Genomic DNA, 21,953 nt, shown 5'->3' with positions numbered 1-21,953 from the left:
GAAGTGAATGGATCCGCACTTGACCCACAAAAAAATAAGTTTCTGTGCATGAGCCCAAAGTCTGTAATATTGGCGCTTTTTCCCTGCAAATCCAGGCCCAACCAAGTGCCTAACAGGTCCCTAGATACTTTTAGTCTAGCTCATTAGACCTGAGGCTAGGCCAAGATTTGCAGCTGTAATATAGACTCTAAAATTACGCCGAAATAAGGCCATGAAAAACAAACAAAAAAAAACCCAGCTGTGTTCAGTCAAAGTGCTGCCACGTTGTGGCCAGGAGCGGCAGGTCCGTGTGGATTGCTAATGTTAATGGCCGTGCTGTTAGGCATTACCAAGCCGCATGAACCCACTATGTTTGACCGCACCCTCGGAGATTGTACCTATCAATCCAGGATGGTGAACATGAACTTTGAATCCCCCCCGCCATCATTCTGCACTCAATACTTCAGAATGACAAAGTGAAAACAGAATGTTGAAAAAGTTTGCAAATTTTAATTTTATTTTTTCAATTTTAGCACAAGACTGCAACATAATAAAATGAGGAAAAAGTGAAATGTCTGAAAACGTTAGAACTGCACTGTACACTTACAAGATATATGTGTTCTTTCCAACTACACTTAGAAACAAGCCAGATATATTAGATCAAAGGTCAGTAACCTTCGGCATTCTGGCTGTTGTAAAATTACAACTCCCAGCATGCTCACTTGCTTGGCTTTTCTTATAAATCCCAAAGGACTCCCGTAACAGTGAACAAAGCATTCTGGGAGTTGTAGCTGCAGAATAGAGGAGTGTGGGAAGTAGGTAATCCCTGTATTAGAGGAATGCAATTATACCACTTACTGCTGTAATTATACTTCATTAAAAGGGCGCACTTAATTATTCTCTTAATTCATCTGAATGTACAGGTTGCTGTAAAGGGGTTGACCGGAAGCAATTCGTTTTTACCTAATGCCTGTGCTTTACTAAGTGATGGCGCTGACGTGTCCATATTCTCGTACCTGACTTGTTTTCTTCCGGTGCAGCATGCGCATGGTCACATGCTCTGCTGCAGCCAATGACTGGCTTCATCACTGACGTGCTACTGCTCCAGAAGGAAGCAAGCCAAGGTCTGGAAGATGGACACACTGGAGCCGTAGGGAGAGGGCAAGTATGAATCTATCGCTTACTAGATACTAGTCACAAATATAGAAGAGGATTCTTTACGGTAAGAGCAGTGAGACTATGGAACTCTGCCTGAGGAGGTGGTGATGGTGAGTACAATAAAGGAATTCAAGAGGGGCCTGGATGTATTTCTGGAGTGTAATAATATTACAGGCTATAGCTACTAGAGAGGGGTCATTGATCCAGGGATTTATTCTGATTGCCTGATTGGAGTCGGGAAGGAATTTTATCCCCTAAAGTGAGGAAAATTGGCTTCTACCTCGGGGGGAGGGAGGGTTACCTTCTGCTGGATCAACTTGCAGGATAACAGGTTGAACTGGATGGACAGATGTCTTTTTCCATCCTTACCAACTATGTTACTAAAGGTCCCTTTACACAGGACGATACAGCAGGAGATTGTTAGGAGGGAAACGTTCCATCCTAGCAACTGCCTGCTCATCAGTGGAGAAGAAAGCTGCTATTACATGCAGTGATCTCCTCTACAGTATGGGGAGAATCGATCGCTAATGCCATTCCTCGTCCCCATACAAACTCGGCAGCGGCTGTTTAGACGGCACGATCTGCTGCCGGCAAGCAATAATTTATGTCTACTCAAACGATCGGATTACCTGACGAATGAGCGCTTCGCTCGTTCATCAGGCAATCAGCAGCACTTTTACTCTTATGAACACTCGTTAGTGATTATCAGCCCATGTAAAGGGCTCTTAAAGGGGTTGTCCAGGCTACAGAATGGGTCATCAGTATTAGATTAGTGGGGGTCTGACTCCCAGCACCCCCGCCGATCAACTGTTTGAGGCAGTTGAGCAGCAGAGAATCTATACTGTAGACATTATACTATATATGGAGCATAGCTCCATTCCTGGTGTGGTGAGGTACAGCAGCTCAGCTACCATTCAGTACACCGGTGCCAGAAACTACACAGCGTACAGAGCCTTCTGCTTCCATTACATACACTGGCACCATGGCTGCTCGAAAACAGCTCTGTGGAGATGGGGGGTGTTTAACCCCCAACATTGTGATATTGCTGACCTATCCTGAGGACGGGTCATCAATATCTGTAGCCCTGACAAAGTGACAGAATTTTTTGCTAAAAGGTTGGCGCCAAATGGTGCAACTTAAGCCACTTCCCCTTTTCTGCTAAGCCATGCCTATTTCCCGTTAAGCCACACATTTTCCACCCCATACACATGCAGCGGAACGAATCTGTGCAGAATAAAATATGCACTGCATATTTTAAAACCCATAGCATGCACATTATTTGCTTTAGAGCTCATGCACATGACCTTGGTTTGCGTCCGCATCAGAGCCACCTTTTTTTGCGGGTGGGATGCGGACCCATTCACTTCAATGGGGCTGAAAAAGATGTGGACAGCACTCTGTGTACTGTCTGCATCCGCAAGTCCGCTCTGCGGCCCCGCAAAAAAAATTGTATCGCGGACAAGGATAGGACCGCTCTATTGAGGGTCGGACGTTCTACAAAATACAGAACGCACATGGCTCCCATCCGTGTTTTGCGGATTTGCAATATGGACATGTTCATGTGCATTAGCCCTTATTCTGTATGCAAAAGCACTGAACGACAGTGGGGCTAATTCATGTGTTCACTGCTAGTACATTCATTGCAAAAATGTGAGTTTTTGCCTCGGATTTTTGCCCCATATTCTTTGAAATTAAACGTTGGGGACATGTACATATCTTAAGGGCTAAATCCGATGCGCGATTTTCACATCCATGCCCTGTCAGAATGTAGATTGGACAGAACACTGAGACATTAAAGCCGATTCATGTCTGCATTGATCCACTCACTTTTGGCCTTGCAAAAAAGTGCTGTGTGTAGTATTTTTTTGTCTGGAGGAACGGTGGCTTATAATCAAACGGATATGCGGTCGTGCTTGGTGGAATCCGGCTCTGCAGGATACAGTGAACTCCGGCAGTCTGTTCCTCCCCTGATACAAACTGTCGGAGTTCGCAACGCAGATGTGAACATGGCCTAAGGAAGATGGCTGTCAGACAAGGGGACAAACTCTTAGGCTACTTTGACATCACCATTTTTCATTTCCGGTATTGAGATCTGTCATAGGATCTCCATACCTGAGGAAAACATAACGGATCCAGCAAAAACGCATATGTGAAAGTAGCTTTATCTTAAGGCCCCTTTACACTGGCCACTTTTGCAAGCGATTGTTGGGAAGGAAGAGTTTCTCCCAGGCAAGCGCATGCTCATCACGGAAGGACACCTCTGTATTTACATGCAGCGATCTCCTCCACAGTTCTTTGCCAGCAGCAGAGGCTGTTTAGACCTCATGATCTCCTGCCAGCAAAAGATCTATTTACCCGCCATTTCACTCGTTCATCTGGTAATTGGCGCCACCTTTGCGCTGCTAGATAATTGCTAACGAGTGTGGAACGCTCATTAGCGATTATTTGGCGGATTCTCAGGCCGTGTAAAGGGCTCTTTAACAGCGGCCTGCAGTAAAAGACAATAGGTGACGGCATTATGTGGTGTGAGGATTTGCTCTGGTGGGCAGGGTAAGCGGACGCAGTACAGTGGCAAAACAAGTTCATAAATCAAAATGTCAGTGTTTATTCACACAAAAGGCAAAAGAAAAACGACTTGTTACAGTCTTGGTGTTTATTCACACAATGAAAAGTCCATAGAACAGACATGTCACCTTGCTAGCTGTTTTATCCCCGGCAGTCCATAGCAGGCTTTAGGGGGCCTGTACCTCAGCGTGCAGCCCTCATGCGGCTCTGAACCTTCCAGCACAGCACCATGCTTCAGATCCCAAAACAGAGACCCAGATTCTGAGCCCAGCTGCCTATTTAAAGGGATTCTGTCACCAGTTTTTTGCCCCTCCATTTAAAAATATGGTTATGTTCAGGGGGCTTTAGTGATTCCTAATGTGGTCTTATAACTGAAATCTGTAGGCTAATTTTGTCTAAAAAACGTTATAACTAACCTGTCATTCATCCAACTAAGGTGCCCAAGGGGATGTGCATGTCTTCCAGATGCCACCCGCACCCGCCGCTGTTCGTGCCCTGCTCCTCCTTTTCTGACATCAGCGCCGCCTCAGAATCCTTTGTTACGCCTCCGGCTCTCCCTCACTCCCCCCTCCTTCTTCTCTAACATCTCGCGCGTGCGCACAGGCCTGTGCCTGATGCGCCCGTGCGGACTTCTCCGTTCGGCTTCATGGAGCGAAGTGCGCATGCCCGGCACTTCGCTCAACCTCCCGATGACCTGAACACTGGCGCCAGCCTGTGCGCACGCGCGAGATGTTAGAGAAGAAGGAGGGGGGAGTGAGGGAGAGCCGGAGGCGTAACAAAGGATTCTGAGGCGGCGCTGATGTCAGAAAAGGAGGAGCAGGGCACGAACAGCGGCGGGTGCGGGCGGCATCTGGAAGACATGCACATCCCCTTGGGCACCTTAGTTGGATGAATGACAGGTTAGTTATAACGTTTTTTAGACAAAATGAGCCTACAGATTTCAGTTATAAGACCACATTAGGAATCACTAAAGCTCCCTGAACATAACCATATTTTTAAATGGAGGGGCAAAAAACTGGTGACAGAATCCCTTTAAAGGACAGCCAGGTGCTGCCAAAACCCGGACCGGCACTTAAACTCCTGTCCGGTATTTGATCTCACCTGGCTGAAAATCAGCCCAGCCGCCCATGTTGGGAGGAAAATACCTGCCTTCCCAAACAAAACCCCTCGCTGTGTCACAGTGGTCAGAGGAGGGATAGTACGGACATTTTGAATTATTGAAGCAGGATTATAGTTATTGCTCCCGCACCCAAAGGAAGTGTTTTATCTATCGAGTCCAGGAAGAATTTCTAGTAGCTATAACATATGAGCAATTATCTATCATGGATTATCTACAAGACATGGTTAAAGGTTAACTGTCATATTTTTTATATGCTAGTTTATTAGAGCTAGGCATGTATACCTGAGTTAGTCTGTCAATGATTGTCAAAAGATCTGTAATTACCTTATAATAACAGCTTTCATTAATGTCTCCTGTTCGTTTCCACTGCTCCCTTAAAGGGAATCTGTCACTAGCAATTTACCCCAATTTTTTTTTCATGAATCCATGTTTAACAGAGTACCTGTTTTCCATGTGTGTTGTTCTTTTGATTGTGAGTCTTGTCACTTCTTAAAAAAAAAAAAAATCGATTCTTATGATATGTAAATGACGCTGTAAGGAGCCCAGAGGGGCGTTATTCTTTCTCCACGGTGCCCAGGAACGCCCCTCTGAAGTGCCCGCCTAAGTTTGAAAACTAATAACGCCTCCAAGTTCATCTAAATCACCTCTCAGAGGCGCGCCTAAGTGCTCAACAACCCCCCCCCAGCGCCGCGCTCTGCAGCAAACACCCCGATCCTCCTCTCGCCCGCATCCCAAATCCCGCGCAGGTGCAGTGCCGTCAGTCATCCTATCATAGCGCAGGCAATTGCCGGCACTGCGCCTGCGCGGGATTTGGGATGCGGGCGAGAGGAGGATCGGGGTGTTTGCTGCAGAGCGCGACGCTGGGGGGGGGGGGGGGGGGGGATTGTTGAGCACTTAGCCGCGCCTCTGGGAGGCGATTTAGATGAACTTGGAGGCGTTATTAGTTTTCAAACTTAGGCGGGCACGGCACTTCAGAGGGGCGTTCCTGGGCACCGTGGAGAAGGAATAACGCCCCTCTGGGCTCCTTACAGCGTCATTTACATATCATAAGAATCAATTTTTTTAAGAAATGACAAGACTCACAATCAAAAGAACAACACAGATGGAAAACAGGTACTCTGTTAACCCCTTAAGGACACAGGGCGTACCGGTACGCCCTATTTCCCGAGTCCTTAAGGACCAAGGGCGTACCGGTACGTCCTGACTTAAAATCGGCATTCCGGCGCCGCGGGGGTTAATCGGAACGGGATTTCGGCTGAAATCATTCAGCCGGCATCCCGTAACAACGCAGGGGGGGGTCATTTGACCCCCCCGTATCGGCGATCGCAGAAAACCGCAGGTCAATTCAGACCTGCGGTTTTCTGCGTTTCCGGTCCATTCGGGTGTCCGGTGACCCGATGAACCGGAAAAAGACTGCGATCGGTGGCGTAATTATACACCACCAATCGCAGTCCGAGGATTTGAGGAGGCGGTGCTGGCCCTGGTGCTGAACACTGCTGTCCAGGGTGCTGATTGGTGCAGGGGAGAGAGGCGCGAGATTCAAACTTCCTGCGCTCCTCTCTCCCCTCCTCTTCCTGTTCTGCACGAGCACCCGGCAGCATCGTCCAGCACCAGCTCCTGTGTCCCCCTAATCGCCATCCATCACCCTCCTGCACCCATCGCCACCCAGGTAGGTTAGGGTCAGTGAGGGAGAGGCATCGTTAGGCAGGGAAAGAAGGGAAAAGTTAGTTAGGAAAAAAAAAAAAAAAAAAAAAACTTTTAACTTTTACAAAAAACTTTTTTTGATCCATATATCAGACCCCAGACCCCCCCTGCCACTTGCCCCCCCCTACCAGCCCCCCACCACCACCGGCCCCCCCAACCCCCCCCCCCCCCCCACCACCACCACTAGCCCCCTCACCACCACTTTTTTTTCTGCGTTCGCTGACTGGTCGGCACTTTTTAGCGTCCGTCCACTGTTAGCGCATCGCCTGCCCCACCGCTGATCAGCGTTGTACTGCTAATCAGCAACTTTTTTTTTTTCCTAACACTTGCCCTTTTTTCCTTTTTTTAGTACGCGAACACCCGTTGCCCCCACACACACGCACATATAATAAAGGTTTCCACACACGCACACCTACACGCACACACACCCATGGCCCGCCGGGTGTTCTCGGCCGAGGAGGCATATGCCCAGATTGCCTCCGACTCCGAGAGCCCCAGTGAGGATGAGGATGACCCCACATTCCTCTTATCATCAGCATCCTCCTCATCATCATCGGATGACGATGAGCCACCAAGGCGGCGGAGACGCCGCCAGGCGGAGCCAGGGGCCGCACATGCTAGGGATCCTGTGGCCCACCCTAGTACGAGCCGCCCTGGGGTTCGTACTGGTTTCCCGGCCCACCAAATAAGTTCACCGGAGACCCCTGCCGATGAACTTAGCTGGTGTCCCCCAGTGGACTTTGAGCCTGAGATTCCGGATTTCGCTGGCAATCCTGGAATCCAGATTCCCACAGTGGGGTTTACTGAAATTGACTATTTTAGTTTTTTTTTCAGTAACCCACTGGTGAATTTGATGGTGGAGCAGACGAATCTGTACGCCCAACAGTTCGTCGCTCAAAACCCAGGCTCAGTTTTGGCTAGACCCGGTGGCTGGACGCCGGTCAGTGCAGCCGAAATGAGGACATTTTGGGGCCTCGTGCTGCATATGGGTCTAGTCCAAAAACCCAGTGTCAGGCAATACTGGAGTGGGGACGTCCTGTACCAGACCCCACTGTACAGTATGGTCATGACACGCTCCCGGTTTGAGGCCATCCGGAAATGTCTGCATTATTCCGATAATGCAGCATGTCCACCCCGAGGTGATCCTGCCTATGACCGGCTGTATAAGATACGGCCTGTCATCGATCACTTTGGGGCCACATTTCAGCAGGCCTACGTACCTGGAAGGGAGGTCGCGGTTGATGAGTCGCTCATTGCGTTCAAGGGGAGACTCAGTTTCCGCCAATATATTCCCACAAAGCGAGCGAGGTATGGCGTGAAGCTATACAAAATTTGTGAGAGTACCTCAGGGTACACTTACAAATTTCGTGTGTACGAGGGGCGAGATTCCCGTATTCAACCCCCAGAATGTCCCCCCACTCTGGGTGTTAGCGGGAAACTCGTGTGGGACCTTATGTACCCACTGCTGGATAATGGTTACCACTTGTACGTGGATAACTTTTATACCAGCATTCCCTTGTTCAGGTCCCTTGCCGCCAGATCTACGTTCGCTTGTGGGACCGTGCGGAAAAATCAGCGCGGCCTCCCTGCCTACCCCCTCCAGGTACCTATCCCCAGGGGTGAGACCCGTGCACTTACCAGTGGAAACCTGTTGCTGGTCAGGTATAAGGACAAGAGGGATGTCCTTATGCTGTCCACAATCCACGGTAACGGCACCACCCCAGTCCCTGTGCGAGGTACCGCGGCAACGGTCCTCAAGCCCGATTGTATCGTCGACTACAATCGGTATATGGGAGGAGTTGATCTCTCGGATCAAGTCCTCACGCCATATAACGCCATGCGCAAAACCCGGGCATGGTACAAAAAAGTTGCGGTCTACTTGGTGCAGGTTGCCATGTACAACTCTTTTGTACTATCCCGAAGCGCTGGCAGCACAGGGACATTCCTCCAATTCTATGAGGCAGTCCTCAAGGACCTGATCTTTTCGGACCGGGAAAGAGCAGGCCGGAGTACCTCGGGAACTGGAGGCGCCCGGATCGTCCCTGGCCAACACTTTCCAGGTGTGGTCCCCCATACTGGAAAGAAGGGACGAACCCAAAAAAAGTGCAGAGTGTGTCGCAGGAGGGGGATACGGAAGGACACCACCACTCAGTGCGACACGTGCCCCGATCATCCGGGCCTCTGCGTTATCGATTGCTTCAGGGAGTATCACACTTCCATGGAGTACTAAATTTTTATAATCCCCAACAGTTCACTAGAGAACATAAAACACTATGGCTCTCAGACTTTGGAGACACGAAAACTATTTTTCTTTCCCCCAAAAATATTAGTTTTAGTGCAGGCATCCTCAAACTGCGGCCCTCCAGATGTTGTAAAACTATAACTCCCAGCATGCCCAGACAACCTACAGCCATCAGCAGGGCATGGTGGGAATTGTAGTTTTACAACATCTGGAGGGCCGCAGTTTTAGGATGCCTGCTTAGTGTCTCTAAAGTCTGAGAGCCATACATATTGGGCATCGTCGCGTGCGTAAAAGTCGTCGCTATAAAAATAACTTTTGACCAAACGCCTCGGATGAACGGTGCTAAAAATATAAAATAAAAACGGTGCCAAAACACCTATTTTTGGGCAAAATTTCAATTTAAATCCATTTTGCCGGTAATAAAGCAAGGGTTAACAGCCAAACAAAACTAAATATTTATTGCCCCGATTCTGTCGTTTGCAGAAACACCCCATATGTGGTCGTAAATGGCTATATAGCCGCACGGCAGGGCATAGAACGAAGGGAACGCCATACGGTTTCTGGAAGGCAGATTTTGATGGACAGTTTTTTTTTTGACACCATGTCCCATTAGAAGCCCCCCCTGATGTAGCCCAGACTAGAAACTCCAAAAAAGTGACCCCATCTAAGAAACTACACCCCTCAAGGTATTCAAAAGTTACTTTACAAACTATGTTAACCCTTTAGGTGTTCCACAAAACTAAATAGCGAATGTAGAAACAATTTTAGATTTTAATTTTTTGTTACATTGCCTCAAAAAAGAGTAATATAGAGCAACCAAATATCAAATTTACCCCAAAAATAGTCCCAAAACAACAACCACCTTATCCCGTAGTTTCCTAGATGGGGTCACTTTTATGGAGTTTCTACTCTAGGGGTGCATCAGGGGGCTTGAAAGGGTACATGGTGTAAATAAACCAGTCCAGCAAAATCTGCCTTCCAAAAACCATATGGCGTTCCCCTTCTTCTATGTCCTGCCGTTTAGCCAAATAGTAGTTTACCACCACATATGGGGTGTTTCTGCAAACTACAGAATCAGGGCAACCCATTTTGAGTGTTGTTTGGCAGTTAACCCTTGTTTTACTCCTAGAAAAAATTGATTATATTGGAAAATTTTCCAAAAAATTGAAATTTCATAATTGTTTCTCCATCTGCCATTAACTCTTGTGGAACACCTAAAGGGTTAACAAAGTTTGTAAACCCAGTTTTGAATACCTTGAGGGGTGTACTTTCTTAGATGGAGTCACTTTTTTGAAATTTCTATTCTAGGGGTGCAACAGGGGGCTTCAAATGGGACATGGTATAAACAAAACCAGTCCTGCAAAATCTGCCTTCCAAAACCCATATGGTGTTCCCCTCCTTCTATGTGCTACCGTTCGGCCAAACAGTAGTTTACGACCACATATGGGGTGTTTTTGCAAACTACAGAATCAGGGCAACCCATTTTGAGTGTTGTTTGGCAGTTAACCCTTGTTTTACTCCTAGAAAAAATTGATTATATTGGAAAATTTTCCAAAAAATTGAAATTTCATAATTGTTTCTCCATCTGCCATTAACTCTTGTGGAACACCTAAAGGGTTAACAAAGTTTGTAAACCCAGTTTTGAATACCTTGAGGGGTGTACTTTCTTAGATGGAGTCACTTTTTTGAAATTTCTATTCTAGGGGTGCAACAGGGGGCTTCAAATGGGACATGGTATAAACAAAACCAGTCCTGCAAAATCTGCCTTCCAAAACCCATATGGTGTTCCCCTCCTTCTATGTGCTACCGTTCGGCCAAACAGTAGTTTACGACCACATATGGGGTGTTTTTGCAAACTACAGAATCAGGGCAACCCATTTTGAGTGTTGTTTGGCAGTTAACCCTTGTTTTACTCCTAGAAAAAATTGATTATATTGGAAAATTTTCCAAAAAATTGAAATTTCATAATTGTTTCTCCATCTGCCATTAACTCTTGTGGAACACCTAAAGGGTTAACAAAGTTTGTAAACCCAGTTTTGAATACCTTGAGGGGTGTACTTTCTTAGATGGAGTCACTTTTTTGAAATTTCTATTCTAGGGGTGCAACAGGGGGCTTCAAATGGGACATGGTATAAACAAAACCAGTCCTGCAAAATCTGCCTTCCAAAACCCATATGGTGTTCCCCTCCTTCTATGTGCTACCGTTCGGCCAAACAGTAGTTTACGACCACATATGGGGTGTTTTTGCAAACTACAGAATCAGGGCAACCCATTTTGAGTGTTGTTTGGCAGTTAACCCTTGTTTTACTCCTAGAAAAAATTGATTATATTGGAAAATTTTCCAAAAAATTGAAATTTCATAATTGTTTCTCCATCTGCCATTAACTCTTGTGGAACACCTAAAGGGTTAACAAAGTTTGTAAACCCAGTTTTGAATACCTTGAGGGGTGTACTTTCTTAGATGGAGTCACTTTTTTGAAATTTCTATTCTAGGGGTGCAACAGGGGGCTTCAAATGGGACATGGTATAAACAAAACCAGTCCTGCAAAATCTGCCTTCCAAAACCCATATGGTGTTCCCCTCCTTCTATGTGCTACCGTTCGGCCAAACAGTAGTTTACGACCACATATGGGGTGTTTTTGCAAACTACAGAATCAGGGCAACCCATTTTGAGTGTTGTTTGGCAGTTAACCCTTATTTTACTCCTGGAAAAAATTTATTATATTGGAAAATTTTCCAAAAAATAGAAATTTCAAAATTGTTTCTCCATCTGCCATTAACTCTTGTGGAACACCTAAAGGGTTAATAAAGTTTGAAAAAACAGTTTTGAATACCTTGAGGGGTGTAGTTTCTAGAATGGGGTCATTTTTGGGAGGTTTCTATTATCTAAGCCTCACAATATGACTTCAAACCTGAACTGGTCCATAAAAAGTGGGATTTTGAAGATTTCTCAAAAATTTCAAAATTTGCTTCTAAACTTCTAAGCCTTGTAACATCCCCAAAAAATAAAATATCATTCCCAAAATGCTACAAACATGAAGTAGACATATGGGGAATGTAAAGTCATCACAATTTTTGGGGGTATTACTATGTATTACAGAAGTAGAGAAACTGAAACTTTGAAATTTGCTAATTTTTCAAAATTTTTGGTAAAAAATGTATTTTTTTATGCAAAAAAAATAACTTTTTTGACCCAATTTTAGCAGTGTCATGAAGTACAATATGTGACGAAAAAACAATCTCAGAACGGCCTGGGTAAGTCAAAGCGTTTGAAAGTTATGAGCACTTAAAGTGACACTGGTCAGATTTGCAAAAAATGGCCCGGTCCTTAAGGTGAAAATGAGCCCGGTCCTTAAGGGGTTAAACATGGATTCATGAAAAAAAAAAAAAGGTAAATTGCTAGTGACAGATTCCCTTTAAAAGACCATTGCTATTCCTTGTCTGTCTCCGGCTCAGTGTAAACAGAAGACAGAGGGGGGGGGGGGGTCCTTCACACTGCATGTCTGCATTAGGCTTTAGAGTGAGGAGGCGTGTCTCTCAGTAATCCAATCTGATTGGCTGGCAGGGAGCTGCTGGCTACAGCAAGTGAGTATGTGAAGTGATGACACAAAGATTTGTAACAGGGTTGATGTTCCTGGAGGGATACACCAAATGAAAAGGGATTTAGGAAAACTAGAAGAATGGTCAGAAATCTGGCAACTAAAATTTAATGTTGATAAGTGCAAGGTAATGCACCTGGGATGTAAAAACCCAAGAGCAGAATATAAAATCAATGATACAGTCCTAACCTCAGTATCTGAGGAAAGGGATTTAGGGGTCATTATTTCAGAAGACTTAAAGGTAGGCAGACAATGTCACAGAGCAGCAGGAAATGCTAGCAGAATGCTTGGGTGTATAGCAAGAGGAATTACCAGTAGAAAGAGGGAGGTGCTCATGCCGCTCTACAGAGCACTAGTGAGACCTCATTGGAGTATTGTGCTCAGTACTGGAGACCATATCTCCAGAAGGATATTGATACTTTGGAGAGAGTTCAGAGAAGAGCTACTAAACTGGTACATGGATTGCAGGATAAAACTTACCAGGAAAGATTAAAGGACCTTAACATGTATAGCTTGGAAGAAAGACGAGACAGAGGGGATATGATAAAAACTTTTAAATACATAAAGTGAATCAACAAGGTAGAAGAGGAGAGAATATTTAAAAGAAGAAAAACTGCTACAAGAGGACATAGTTTTAAATTAGAGGGGCAAAGGTTTAAAAGTAATATCAGGAAGTATTACTTTACTGAGAGAGTAGTGGATGCATGGAATAGCCTTCCTGCAGAAGTGGTAGCTGCAAATACAGTGAAGGAGTTTAAGCATGCATGGGATAGGCATAAGGCCATCCTTCATATAAGATAGGGCCAGGGGCTATTCATAGTATTCAGTATATTGGGCAGACTAGATGGGCCAAATGGTTCTTATCTGCCGACACATTCTATGTTTCTATAAAGCAGTTTTGGCCTCAGAGAACTGGCAGAGGAGCCATGTTGAGAAGTTCCTCATATTGTAAATGGTTAAAACAGCCGTAACTAAGGGAAAGACTCAAGGAAACAGTGGTAAGTGAAGAAACTAAAGATTGCTTTATGCATAATGCTGCTGCAGCAGTAACATATGCTAAAATTTATGACAGTCACCCTTTAAATACTGGATGTTAGTTGTGTCCAGTGCAGTGCGGTGGTGCCTGTGGTCGCTGCGCAGTGCCGCGCTAAAGTTAGAGTAGGTCCCCACTTGAAGAGGCAACCTTGTCGTGGTAAGTGGGCCTATGCTCTTTCATCAAACTGTATACCAATGCCTCCTAATAGTGCATAGCATAAGGTTAGACTTATTAATATTTGTGCTGAGAAGCCATGTTTTATTATGCTGAATAACAGTCGTTATATCAAAAGCATAGCATTGAGGATGTGCGGTCCAGATTCACTCTCACTCGTTATATTTAGTTGTGTCCACACAGCTTCTTCAAATACAGTGACTTGTGGACGCTTGTACTACCTCAAAACATGGCGCAGAGTGGAGGAAGACGTACAGGTTCTTCACCGGCCCTATACACAATACATCCTGTTTGTCTAAAGTTCACTTCCTGAATCTACAGAATCTACAAAACACTGATTTTACTGCATCGCCTCTTACAGCCTCTAGACCCCTTAGCTCTAACTACCAAGGTCATCATCATGTGTGTAGTCATCTACGGTTAAGCTGCTTTAAGTGGTTGGCCCATCTCAGACTTTGATGGCATACTACTAGGATATACCATCAAAGTCAGATAGGTGCAGGTCCTACCTCTGGGACCCGCTCCTATGTCCAGAACGGGGCCCCCGAAGTGAAGGGCAGCACAATGTGCATGCATGGGTGCTCTCAGAAAGTAGCTGAGCGAACGTGCACAGCTATTTTCATAAGTCCCATAGCCAGCAATGGAGAGCACACCCGCGCGTGCACGGCCACCTCTCCATTCATCTCTAAGGAACTGCTGGAAATTTTTGGAACTTCCACAGAGGTGAATAGGGGGCCCAGAGGTGGGACCTCACCTATCTGACGTTGATGGAATATCCTAAAGATATGCCATCAATGTCTGAGACACGTCAAGCCCTGTAATGTTAAACCAAACGGCTAATAATCCTTAAACCGCACTGTGAAAATATAAGAAGCGGTATAACAGACTACAAGATTCCAGCTATTGAGTGAAGAGCTGATGCACAGCCTTGTACTAGGACCTAGTGTCGGACTGACCCACCAGAGGATCTTCTGGTGGTTCTGACACAATAATGTGCCCCTAATACAACAATGCCCAAGTCCAATTATGTCATTTTTATCTTCATGCTCACTTGCATTCTGATGCTGAGCTCCAACAAACCAGGAGGAAAATGCATTGAGAGGACTCCTCCTCGAGTCCTCTCCATTATGTGTCTGAGCCGGCACTCTCATAGAAAATGCCTTTTCTTGTCCGCAATTGCGGACAAGAATAGGACATATTCTATTTTTTGGCGGAATGGAAGTGCGGATCCGCAAATGTGGATGTGGACAGCACATTCCGGCCCCATTAAAAAAGGAATGGGTCTGCATCTGTTCCGCAAAATTTGTGGAACAGATGCGGACCCCTTTTGCGGACGTGTGAATGGACCCCTATGTTGGAGCTCAGCATCAGAATGGAAGTGAGTATAAAGATAAAAAATACATAAGTGGATTCAGCACTACTTACACTATACACCGCTTACTCTAGTTTGGGGGGTGTTTTGGAGCTGACAGATTCCCTTTAAGCAATGGAATTAGAAATGGACATGCCCATGTTCTGTACAAATCAGATTGACAGTGGTCTGAGCTGGTCAACCTTCTATTCTGAGGTGTAGGGTTCTACCACAGTGGGGTACAGAGATCACCTTGAACCTGCCATACACATGACATGGCTATCATATAACTCTCTCTCCGCACTCAGTAACATCACAATAAAATTGGAAAAACCCTCCCAAAAATGTCACTTTTTTATTGTAGATTTTTTAAGTGTGTCTGCAGTAAATCTTGTTGGCACACAACTCAGGGGACACTATTGCATTTTGAACCCCTTAGTGACATAATTAATTTTTGCCTTAAGGACCAATAACATTTCCCCCCTTTGTGTTCTAGCAGTCATAAAGTTTAAATTTTTTTCTTCCAAATTTGATATTTTGCGGGATTAGGCCTAGTTCACACGAACATATGGCTTTTATCGTTTTTTGCGGTCCGTTTTTCATGGATCCGTTGTTCCGTTTTTGAGTTCTATTGTGTTTCCTTTCCATTTTTCCGTATGCCATGTACAGTATACAGTGATTACATAGAAAAAAATTGGGCTGGGCATAACATTTTCAATAGATGGTTCAGAAAAAACGGAACGGATACGGAAGACATACGGATGCATTTCCGTATGTGTTCCGTTTTTTTTGTGGACCCATTGACTTGAATGGAGCAACGGAACGTGATTTGCGGCCAAATATAGGACATGTTCTATCTTTCAATGGAACGGAAATACGGAAACGGAATGCATACGGAGTACATTCCGTTTTTTTTGCGGAACCATTAAAATGAATGGTTCCGTATACGGACCACAAAAAACTGGCCCGTACACTCGCAAGAAAAACGTTCGTGTAAACTAGGCCTTAGTTGTAGGGTTTTTAGGAACCATTTCGGGGTATATATATCGTGTATTAAATAACTTTTATTACTTTATTTTTAGGGGGAAGGAAAAAAATTTTTTACATTATTTTGTGGATTTTTTTTTTACAGCATTCACTGAGCAGTAGAAATAACATAATTGTATTATGTGGGTCCGTACAGTGATGATAATGTCACATCTCTATACATTTTTTACAATTTTTCCTTTCCTCCTACAGCCTGTCAGCTTTGCAACTTCTCCCTCATTCTCCTCCAGACTGACAGGGAGGCTGCTTTATCTGCTCATATCTTTGGTTTGGTACCAGCTAGAGATATTGTTTGAAAGCTGACAGCAATATCTTCACTACATGGGAAGATATCACTGTTAGAAATCGGGATGCAGTTAATGCAGCTGAAAGTGAAAGTAAAAGCAGGTTTAACCTACAATTATTCCCAACTTGATTTCTTACAGTGGTATCTCCTGTTTAGCTAATGGTCTTTTATGAAAGTCTGGAATGTCAGCTTTCAAACAAGACCACCCCCATGCTTCTAGCTGCTACCATTTAGGAGATATCAGCAGCTAAAGCAGCCCCCCGCCCTTTCACTTCTGCCCAAGCCCAGCTCTGGTAAAACAGTTAAAGGGGTTGTCTCATCATAGACAATGGGGGCATCGCTAGGATATGTCCCCATTGTCTTATAGGTGCGGGTCCCACCGCTGGGACCCGCACCTATATTGAGAACGGAGCTCCGCAAGGTGGTGGCTGGAGGACTCCGGTCCGGCCACCACCAAGCCAGTTCCCCATAGAGGTGAATGGGAGCGTACCGCGCATGTGCGGCCCCCACTCCCATTCATTTCTATGGGGCCAACGGAAATAGCCGAGCCAGCACTCTGCTATTTTTGCCTGCCCCATAGAAAATGAACGGAGGGCGGCTGCGCATGTGCAGTACACCCTCCTTTACTTGCGGGGCTCCGTTCTCGATATAGGTGCGGTCCAATCACAAAGCAGAGCGTCAGAGCCAGGGAGAAAATAAAAATCACCTTCTCCCACTCTCCTTTGTGATTGGACCGCACTACAGCCAGGGAGAAGGAGAAGCCCATTGAGAAACCCTGGCGTCTTCTCCCTGTTCCGATGCTATTAGCATACAAGGCGGGAGAATTTAATAGGGGCACAGCAGGCGAATGGAGCGGCGCCCAGCGCTATTAGATGCCTGCTTTATGCCCTACATAACGTGCTACTTAATTTATAATGTCTAGACCAGGGATGCACAACCTGCGGCCCTCCAGCTGTTGTAAAACTACAACTACCACCATGCCCTTCTGTAGGCTGTCCGGGAATTATGGGAGTTGTAGTTTTGCAACAGCTGGAGGGCCGCAGGTTGAGCATGCCTGGTCTAGACCCATGAAAGGTCTTCTTTAGCACAGACAATGAGAAGGACATCACACGTAGCGATTTCCTTATAGAACAAGGAACATCTGGGGCCCATTTCAGGAGACATTTCACTGACCATCACAGGGACATCTCATTGTTGTTTTCTATCATTCCTTGTAAGCAGAGGCGGACTGGGAACTTAAAGTGGCCCTGGAAAAAACTAAAAGTGGCCCCATTTTCTAGTTTGGGTCCAAACTGACAGAAAGCAGGGCTAACACAGATAGGTGGGCCAGCAATACCATATTGCGGCACATTATACCACCCAGTAGAGTCAAATACCACAGAGCATCACAGAATACTGCCCTGCTGTGGTGGCCAGCACCAGCTGCCACGTTCCGTCCTCCTACTCCAGTTGCCTCAGGATGGCAAGTTGCAGTGGCGCACCTACAGGGGGGGTCCAGCGGGTCTGGACCCCCCCCTAGAACAACCAGCCCAAAATTTTTTTTTTCATCCTCCAGGGCCGCACCACAGGCGGCGCGGCCCTGGATGTAAATTGCGGGCATTTGCGGCGGCGGTGGTGGGGGGCCGTAGGAGATGAGCGCTTCCATTGTGGAAGCGCTCATCTCCATATCTAATGCATCTATATCGCTGTCCTTAGGACAGCGATATAGATGGCTGTGCTGCGGCAGAGCAGGGGAGGGAGAGGCGTGTCCCTCCCCTGTTCTTCTGATAGGCCGCAGGCACTAATGCCTGCAGCCTATCAGAGGCCGGCTCTAGCAGCGCGATGACGTCATCATCGTGCTGCCTGAGCCGGGCAGCACACAGCAGGGACACAGACCGGAAGAGGCTGCTAGAGGTAAGTATCAGTGTATTTTTTGTTGTTGTTTTTTTGGAGGGGGGGAGCTGGCACTATGGGGGCACCAAAGGGGAGCTGGCACTATGGGGGCACTAAAGGAGAGCTGGCACTATGGGGGCACCAAAGGGGAGCTGGCACTATGGGGGCACTAAAGGAGAGCTGGCACTATGGGGGCACTAAAGGGGAGAACGGCACTATGGGGGCACTAAAGGGGAGCTGGCACTATGGGGGCATTAAAGGGGAGAACGGCACTATGGGGGCACTAAAGGGGAGCTGGCACTATGGGGGCACTAAAGGGGAGAACAGCACTATGGGGGCACAAAAGGGGAGAACGGCACTATGGGGGCACTAAAGGGGAGAACGGCACTATGGGGGCACTAAAGGGGAGCTGGCACTATGGGGGCACTATAGGGGAGAACGGCACTATAGGGGCACTAAAGGGGAGCTGGCACTATGGGGGCACTAAAGGGGAGCTGGCACTATGGGGGCACTAAAGGGGAGAACGGCACTATGGGGGCACTAAAGGGGAGCTGGCACTATGGGGGCACTAAAGGGGAGCTGGCACTATGGGGGCACTAAAGGGGAGCTGGCACTATGGGGGCACTAAAGGGGAGAACGGCACTATGGGGGCACTAAAGGGGAGAACGGCACTATGGGGGCACTAAAGGGGAGAACGGCACTATGGGGGCACTAAAGGGGAGCTGGCACTATGGGGGCACTAAAGGGGAGAACAGCACTATGGGGGCACAAAAGGGGAGAACGGCACTATGGGGGCACTGAAGGGGAGCTGGCACTATGGGGGCACTAAAGGGGAGAACGGCACTATGGGGGCACTAAAGGGGAGCTGGCACTATGGGGGCACTAAAGGGGAGAACGGCACTATGGGGACACTAAAGGGGAGCTGGCACTATGGGGGCACTAAAGGGGAGAACGGCACTATGGGGGCACTAAAGGGGAGCTGCACTATGGGGGCACTAAAGGGGAGAACGGCACTATGGGGGCACTAAAGGGGAGCTGGCACTATGGGGGCACTAAAAGGGAGAACGGCACTATGGGGGCACTAAAGGGGAGAACGGCACTATGGGGGCACTAAAGGGGAGAACGGCACTATGGAGCATCTGGTGGTACTTTTTTTTTGGGTGGCACTTCTTACTGGCACATTATGGGGGAGAGGAGCACTATGGGGCATCTGGTGGCACTATAGGGGCATTATTTGGGGGCACTAAGGGGAAGTGGGGGCTCTAAAGGGGCCTTTATTCTTATTGGCACATTATGGGGGCATTATGGCATCTGGTGGCACTAAGGGGGCATTTTTTACTGGCACATTATGGTAGGCACTATGGGGGAGAGGAGCACTATTGGGGCATATGGTGGCACTTAGAAGGGGCATTTTTTACTGGCATATTATGGGGGACACTATGGGGAAGGGGGAGAGGAGCACTATGAGGGCATTTACTGGGGCACTATATAGGGGTATTTTATACTGGCATACATTATGGGGACATTAGCTCAACAGCGGGCACTAAGCGGGGGTATTTCATGTACTGTCATATTGTAGGGAGAATTATTAGTACTAGGAGGTATTATGCGGAGCTTTGCTAATACTGGGGGGCTATGAGGAACATGATTACTAGTATGGGCACTATAGGGGCATTATTACTACTAAGTGTGCTCTGGCAGAGAATTATTTCTATTTTGGGGAGCCCTGTTACTTTGGGGGCACCCTGCCACGTTTCAGCTTAGCACAATAATTTTTGGGGGACATTATCTTTATACTATTAGTGTCTGGGCGCAGTTATTTTTTTAGAGCACTGTGTGCCAATAATTGTTGAAGGGGGCACTATCTGTGTGGTAGTAGTATTTCCAGGGGGACTGTTTCTGCAGTATAGTATTGGGGGCACAGCGGGGACAGTATTGGGGGTGGCAGGAAAGGGTGTTCAGAAGATGATGGAAATGTGGGAAACTAATGTCTGTTTGTTAATCTCTGCAGAGACGGGAGATGGCTGAAAAATCATCATGGCGGTCTGGTCTGAATGGAGAAGATGAGGAAAGAGAACGTCTACAACAAAGGTGACATCACTGGATGTAAGAGGTATGAGGCGCTATGTAGGAGATAAGATGCTCCGGGTCCTCCCCCTGCCATTTGCAGAAGGAGGATTCAGAGCTGGGTGAGGACGGCCAAAGGGGGCAGCAGGCCACGGGCGGGTGGCAGATGGTGGGGGGAACCACAGGCCTTGAGCAGGGTCTGGGGAGGGAGGAGAGCGGAGGAGCTTTCTGGCTGTAGTCTGCTGTTTATTGTATAATGTGAAGCAGGCAGTGCAGCCAGGACAGACCTCCCCCTCTCTCCGTATGATGTGTAGAGACAGGCCGCAACTATGTCAGCTGTACAGTGTTTGTTGGGAGTGGCCTATTATATGTAGGAGGGGCTTTTAATAATGGGCAGGGCCAAAAAATTATTGATTTCCTGCTGAGCTTTTAGGATCGCCAAGTAAAAGAATCAGCACAACACACTACACCCCCTCCCTGCAGTTTTAAATATAAAGGGGGCTTTGAAAAATTGAATTAGCACAGCGCACTACACATGCCACATTTTTTTGCCTTTCGGACCCCCCCTAGACAAAATTCCTGGGTGCTCCCCTGGCAAGTTGTATTCTGGAGTCAAGAGGGGAGCGTCAGATAATCATTTACCAGGCTGGACCACCTGGGCATTGGCCCACTGGGAAGTTTCTCTGTAGGGTCTACAGCCAGTCTGCCCCTGCTTATGTGACAACCTGTGGAACCTGGTGGCCCACTAATTTGCACTATACTGTGTCCATTTCAACTATAACTACATCTGCACACTCGAGTCACATTATTATGACCACCTCCTACTTTTGACGTCGGCAGCGCTTAGCTCATGAAGTCACCTGTGGTGAGCTGGCTTGGTGGGTATATAAGGTGTGCAATAGGCTGTCTGCACACATATCCTGCGTTGCTGTCATGGGTAACGGGTGGACAAATGGCACCACTGTAAATAAGTGACCTGGAGCCTGCGAGAAGTGAACGCACGCTGACATCAATGAGGGATATGAGCGCAGCCTATCGCACACCTTATATACCCACCAAGCCAGCTCATAATATGTGACTTCACCGACATGGACAGTAGGAGGTGGTCATAATAATGTGACTCCACTATATATATATATCTCTGCATGCTTCAGGATGGGATTTCAAAGAAGGAAAAGAGCAGAAAACAGACAAAAGATGGACCATTCCTGACAGACCGCTACAACACACATAGATACTACACACACAGCATCCATAATGCCCCCCACCCAGTACAGCAGGGGGGGCTAGTGACAATAGCTAGCAGGACATCACTTACGTGAGGACCCCGAGAATAGCCATTGCTTCCCATACTGATGAGCTGATCGCTTCTCAGATCGCCGTGTGTGAATACAGCCAGGGGCTGTGCTGGATGTACGTGTGGGATCTCATTGACTGGCATCAGCGCTGCTCTTAGCGGAGGGACAAGCCCCGCCCATTATGTAAATGAGCCCGTGACCTCAGCGCGCACACCTCACATGATGGCTCACATGAGGAAGGGGGTGGTGTCCGTCCCATATGGCGGCCACGTCCCCGTGCAGTCGCTGCCATGAAGAGCTTCCCTCAGTTTTATACAGCCTGGTAGTTCAGCGGATTGTGGTTTTGTAATGAGTTTGGCAGTGCCCCATGCATTTCTTAAGAAAGGGGCAGAATGGGTTAAAGAAATAAACTTCGTTTCGCCCACTGGTTCCCTGGTCTTTGTAAACAGGCAGCC

General features: G+C 47.0%; 1 protein-coding gene across 1 annotated transcript in view; it reads right to left on the bottom strand.

The window, feature by feature from the left end:
• Positions 1 to 21,618, bottom strand: part of GNE (glucosamine (UDP-N-acetyl)-2-epimerase/N-acetylmannosamine kinase) — an 85,332-nt gene extending 63,714 nt beyond the window's left edge. The window contains 1 exon segment of the mRNA XM_044285776.1: positions 21,519 to 21,618. Within this exon segment, the coding sequence (XP_044141711.1) occupies positions 21,519 to 21,551 (33 nt within the window). The 5' untranslated portion in view covers positions 21,552 to 21,618.
• Between the last annotated feature and the right edge of the window lie 335 nt (positions 21,619 to 21,953).

Source organism: Bufo gargarizans, chromosome 1, assembly GCF_014858855.1.
Source record: "Bufo gargarizans isolate SCDJY-AF-19 chromosome 1, ASM1485885v1, whole genome shotgun sequence".
Classification (NCBI taxonomy): Eukaryota; Metazoa; Chordata; class Amphibia; order Anura; family Bufonidae; genus Bufo; species Bufo gargarizans.
Note: the sequence above shows the minus strand (reverse complement) of the source record. Positions and strands in the feature narration are given on the sequence as shown.